Source organism: Alosa sapidissima, chromosome 12 (genome assembly GCF_018492685.1).
Source record: "Alosa sapidissima isolate fAloSap1 chromosome 12, fAloSap1.pri, whole genome shotgun sequence".
Classification (NCBI taxonomy): Eukaryota; Metazoa; Chordata; class Actinopteri; order Clupeiformes; family Clupeidae; genus Alosa; species Alosa sapidissima.
The window spans coordinates 17,008,862-17,014,861 of record NC_055968.1 but is presented as its reverse complement, the minus strand read 5'-3'; the positions used below and the strand labels follow the sequence as shown (position 1 = coordinate 17,014,861).

The 6,000-nt window shown below is 42.9% G+C and overlaps 1 protein-coding gene across 2 annotated transcripts in view; it reads left to right on the top strand.

Moving 5' to 3' along the window:
• ssbp4 (single stranded DNA binding protein 4) overlaps positions 1-5,743 on the top strand; it is a 64,797-nt gene extending 59,054 nt beyond the window's left edge. Inside the window, exons 10-18 of one of the 2 annotated variants that reach the window (XM_042057504.1) lie at positions 1-8; positions 249-294; positions 396-431; positions 579-633; positions 778-848; positions 992-1,070; positions 1,882-1,910; positions 2,215-2,316; positions 2,713-5,743. The exon at positions 1-8 is cut by the window's left edge and continues 60 nt beyond it. In XM_042057504.1, the coding sequence (XP_041913438.1) occupies positions 1-8; positions 249-294; positions 396-431; positions 579-633; positions 778-848; positions 992-1,070; positions 1,882-1,910; positions 2,215-2,316; positions 2,713-2,742 (456 nt within the window). In that variant the 3' untranslated portion in view covers positions 2,743-5,743. Of the gene's footprint in view, positions 9-248; positions 295-395; positions 432-578; positions 634-777; positions 849-991; positions 1,071-1,881; positions 1,911-2,214; positions 2,317-2,517 lie in introns of both variants that reach the window. The other variant, XM_042057503.1, reaches the window with a different exon arrangement.
• Positions 5,744-6,000: the final 257 nt, after the last annotated feature.

Sequence of the window (6,000 nt, the reverse complement as noted above, 5' to 3'; positions counted from 1 at the left end):
ATGAACATGTAAGTATTGCTGCCCCTCTCCTGTATCAGTGGCCATGGTCTCCCATAGGGGACAAGTCATTGAGCTGTTTGAAATCCTATCCTGATGTTTTGTGGAAGACTGTTGGATCTGGAGTGATCTTAAAGCACACACATTGTTCTTGGCCAGAACTTTGGCACTCGTGCATTTGTTGTGTAATTTTTTATTTATTCAGTCTCTCTCTCTCTCTCTCTCTCTCTTTCTCTCCTTTTCTGTTGTAGGGGACCTGGAGGAAGAGGTCCATGGCCTAACCCCAATGCAAACTCAGTGAGTTCACACTAGTAGTACTTTTGTTAACTTGAAATGTTGAATAGTTCTTGCTCTCCCCATGGTTACAAAACCATTAACATCTGGGTGTCACTTTCCAGATAGCGTATTCGTCCTCATCTCCAGGGAACTATGTGGTAAGTTTTAGCCATTTTCAGCTTTGGCTGTTTGCCTGGAGTGCATGTGTGCATTTGTGTGCTTGTTATCATGGCCAATCCATTGGATGGGAGTCTTTCTCAGTGATCATATCTAACAACTGCTCTCTGGTTCTGTCTGGTTTGCAGGGCCCTCCAGGTGGCAGTGGGCCTCCAGGAACTCCCATCATGCCCAGCCCAGGAGGTGAGTCACTGACAGAACAGAAAGGACCCAGTGGATATAATGAGTGCCTGCCTCAACATGGTTATCTCTATGGTCCATGTACATGTGGCAGAAGATCTGTGAAAGACACGTGTTCACCTTTAACTGTGTTTTATCCTCATTCAGACTCCACAAACTCAAGTGAAAACATCTACACAATGATGAACCCCATTGGACCTGGCGGCAACAGACCCAATGTAAGCAAACACACACACACACACACACACACACACACACACACACACACACACACAAACACACACACTCACAAACTTTATCTTTATGACTTTGCTACTTAAGACATGTTCACACGTCTTTCTGTGTATATGCCTTTGTGCAGTTCCCTATGGGTCCAGGTCCTGATGGCCCGATGGGTGGTATGGGAGCAATGGAACCACATCATATGAACGGATCACTAGGTGAGCCTCATACACAGAGGCGACGCTCAAACACACACACTCTACACAGAATGTCAGTTCTGCTTGTCTTCTGATTTTAAAGTTGCTGTAGGATCTGTAAGTGATCTACCAAAGCTGTGTAAAAGCTGGATAAAACATGATAAAATATGTGACCACATTTGTGAGTGGTCGTAATACCTGCCCCTTTGACTCTCCACCGACTTCACTGCACACACACACAAGCGTTTGATAGACATGATTTGTGCAGTCAGAGTGGACATGGTCAGGTGATGCTGAGGTCACTGAGGGATTACTGTGAATGAGAACATATGGAGATGTGTTGATCTAAAAGGGCTTCTGATGAACTAGAGAGATTAGGGCAAAATGTAAACTAGATTGAGAGCGTCAGCCTCAAATGGACTTGTAGCACCCCCTTGTGGACTTGAGAAGAACAACACTGAGCGAAGAGGTCAGTTGGAGTAGGCTGCAGAGAGTGCATAGATTGTGTTGACAGGTGTGCCTTGGCTAATATCAGTAAGTCCAGGCTGCTCTGTTATCTCCTGAAATTAAATGACTCAATTAAAGTGCATCTTCTGCTAAAGTGTAAGCTGACTGCCTCTAGTGAGAACTGAATTACTTCCACTGCTCAGTTACCAGATGCATGGCTCTTTTGTTGTGAGAGTTGGTTCAAAATAGGTATCAAAGGCAGCCACAATTTGCAGTTCTGATCCTCTCTCACTAGTTAGATTTTAAATGTGCCAGGGTTAGGATTACGTAGGTATTAGTTAATCCTTTGGAGTGGATATTTTGTGACCCTTTGTTGGTTTTGCAGGCTCTGGCGACATGGATGGGTTGCCAAAGGTAAGAATACTCAAGTCATATTTTGTTTGTAAAAATAGTTTATGTTGGAGAATGTGTCAGTGCTTTGGTACATCCATTACAAAGCAAATAGGGATTTGTCGCAGTAGCAGAAATTCTGCCTGATACTGTCTGGACCTAAGTTTGGGTTGGGTGATTTACTAGTGATGAGAAAGCATTCTGATATGTCCCACATTTCACAGCATACTGTCTGTCTAACACAGGGATTTAAAATGGCACCAAGCAAGACTATCATTCTGATTGAACTCTCTTGAGTGAAGCTATATACATCTGTTCCATTTTCTAGAACTCTCCCAACAACATGGCGGGCATGAACAACCCCCCAGGCACTCCGCGAGATGACAGCGAGATGGGAGGAAATTTCTTAAACCCATTCCAAAGCGAAAGTGTAAGTCTCTGATCTTATCTTAGCCATCCCTACCTCTTCACTGCCTCTCATGCAATTAACCTTATAGTGAGCAATACATTATAACCACAAACAAACCATTGCAAGTGCTAGCAATATAGTCATATAGTGAGATTTAATGTTATGCTTATTGAGTAACGTTTGTGTAATGCTGCCCCTCTCCCTCTTCTTTTTCCTTTGCAGTATTCACCCAACATGACAATGAGTGTGTGATTTTTTTTTTTCATTTTACCTTTTGGTTTTTTATTTTATTTCTTTTTTATCTCTCCCTTCCCTTGGTTACCCATCCCTTCTTCTGCTGCATCTCGGCTCACTCCTCCCCCCACCCCTCCACCTCATCACCCCATTGGGCACCCACCACCACTCCCTCTCGGACAGCGGGTGATGCCCCACGGCCTCATGGGATAGCTGTGTCGCGAGCTGTGTGGCGAGCTCAGCAAGAGGAGCAGGGAGTAGCCTCAGGAGGAGCCACCTGACTGCCCCCTGCCCTACCCCACACTCCAGTCTCCTGTCCAGCCTCATGCACTGAGGGCTCATGGGGCGTGCCAGTCCTCCAGGAACCCTCTCAGCAAATCAGCCAATCAGAAGCTAAGGCTGGTGGCCCTCTTTTTCAGTTTATTTTCTTTTTGTTGTGGTTGGTTTCTTCTTCTTTTGAATCAGAATCAGAAGCAGAAGTTGAATGAGCAGGTCAGACTCCTCTGATTTGTTAGATACATCAATCGTTGGGTGGATTTTTTACAGAAAAATGAACTGTTGATATATTAGGGTGACGCTTTTCATTTTTGTGGTCTGTATTTTGTTGATGATATTAATGATTATGATAATTCTCACAACTGACATTGTTAAGATGATGTAGGCATAATGTTATGGGTTTACCTGCAAAGGGCACATTGTATTTCAACCGCATTGATGACATAATAAGCACACACTCAGAAATGCACAATGACACTTCTGTTTACATGATTTTAGGTGTTTGTTGTCTCATGTTATTGATTTTTGTTTGTTTGTTTGTTTAAATGTCTCCCTGCACATACCTCTTCCTGTGTGCTCTCTGTGGAACTCGCATCAGCACCACTCCACACACCTGAAGAGCCTCAAAATGGCTGCCAAGATGGCCACCCAAGCCCATCTGGCTTTACTCCTGCTATCTGCTCCCCCCTTCTTGTTCCTCAGTCCAGCACTGGAAACCCCCCAACCCCCCACCCCACCCCCTGACACACACACACACACACACACACACACACACACACACTAAGCCTTTTCCATGCTTGCTTTACCATGCACCATCTGTACTGACTTCTTGTTTCCTCATTGAAGTTGTCATCCATTTATTTCAAAGGAACTGGCTGAGTTTAGGCTGATCCCAGTAACTAGCCTGTAGCCACCACACATAGGTTAGACACTCAGAAGAGGGAACTAATGGACTCCTTGAAACTTCTTCAGCTCGTCTTCAGCCTCAGTTCTACATTTTTGTTGTTATGACATTGATTTATTTTGAAAGCACAACTTGGAAGAGTGTCATGGTATGGTGATCACATGGAGAAAACTGTTGAAGCCCCCTCTCTGGACATGGACTGATGTAAAGTTTATTCCTACCCATCATCACTTCACAAATGTTCACATTCACAGCTTTACATGTCCTTCACTGATTCAATCATTTAAATTATTTAAATGTTCTGATTATTATTTGAAAGAGAAAAGCCCATCATTATGCATGCATGTTTGGAGTGATATAACTCCAAGGTCATCATTCAGCAACATCTGTCTGCAGTATTCCAGTCAACGTCTGGGTTGCACTCTAAACTAACAAAGCTGGAACTGTGTGTGTGTGTGTGTGTGTGTGTGTGTGCAGGTGTGTGTGTGTTTGCTTTTAATCATGTACAGTTACACCATGGTGGCGGTGTGCAGTCATACACCTCAGTTGTAATCATAAGCCCTGCTGATACCCCCCCTGCCCCCCCCAAACCCCTTTGCCACCTCTATAATATGTCATTCTATTCTGTTGGTTTTTTTATGAATTGAGGAAAAACTCTGGGTCCCCGACTGTTGCTGGGCCATAGTGCAGTGACTTAAGCATAGCAAGCAGAAGGTCATGGACTCTTTTAGGAGTAGTCTGGAGGAATGTCTTGCCCCATATATTCCTCAGCCACCATAAAGAGCACCACCCAATCCCACCCTCCCTCCTTCTTACCCCCCTCAGCCCGAACCCCAGCCCCCCGCGTTCTTATTTGTAAATACTGTAAAATGCATTTTGATATCATTGACATGTTTTGATATGTCTGTCACTACCAATGACTACAGCTTACAAAATGATGATGATAAGAGTATAAAAATCAACTGTCCATGTTTTCATTTTTTAAAAGATGGTAGAGCTTCAGAAACTGCAGCCTTTCAGATAAAATCACACATTTCAAAGAGTTTTCTCTGTCCCTTGAGAAAGCTCCAACACCAGGAATCTCTTGTAATGTATCACATTATGACATTCATGGAAAAGCTTTCACCTGTAAGCAGAATAGGGTGCAGTATTGCTGTCCAAAACAAGCAGAGTGGGGGCTTTTATTATAGCCATACTTGACCCGGATGCATGTTGGCCAGCAGACTGTTTCAACTCATACGCTTATATCTGCATCAGTGGGTCTGACCTCTTTCTCCCTGACAACCCTCGTCTTTGTTGTCAACCAGAGGCGTAGGAAGCAGGGGAACAGGAGCCCAATCCCAACCTCAGTACGGTCATGTCTGACATCTGAACCAGTTATGCCCACAACCCACATCAAGCTACAAATAATCTGTCATTGTTGTTGATTGTTGGCAATGATGATAAAGTCAATAACAGGCTTAACACACTGTGGGCCTATAACAATGACAGGAACACCATTTTGTGAAAATATGAAGGATGTTGTGTTGCTAAATGGAACACCACAAGAATATATTTATTCTAAGTGTAATGCCAAGTTCTCTGATCCGATGGAAAAGCCTTGTATAGACTGATGCTCACAGATACTGTCAGTTCTCTCTGTTAAGCTGTTGGCCATCTCTGTAATTCTATTGTGCTGTATAATAGTGTAATATTAGAATGGATTTGGGCGGGGGATGGGGAAGTGTGTATTGTGGACTGGGGGAGGGGGGAGGTTGTTGAGGGAAGGGTTGATTTGAATCTCATGTACCGTTCATTGTTCTATTTGGCGGCACGACAGTATTTAATATGAAGCAGTCTGTCTCTTTAGGTTTGCTTTGTATTTCATGGTAGGGTAGCTTTGATCTTTGTCTTAGGGACTTAGGTGTCTTGTGTAGGTAATAAAGATGTCCTTTGTATGTTTCTTTATATTGTAAAGTTTCTTTAGACTGAACGGGAAAATTTGCTTATCAAAAAAAGACTGCATCAATAATAAATGTAATTTGATATTTTGTACTGTTTGTGTCTTTTTCCTCAACTGGTGTGTTTGTGCAAATTTACAATAATGACATTTAAAAACAAACAGGGTACTCGTCTCTTCTAAAATTGGAAGTGAAATCTACATTCACTACAGTCTACATTCACTACAGTGGACTCAACACCATCTTACTGATATAATATTGATAATGAGAAAGATTCCTCTAAGCAGCATTGACTGCTACTGTATATAACACACTGAAGTATAACACAATAGTCATTATTATTCCTACTAT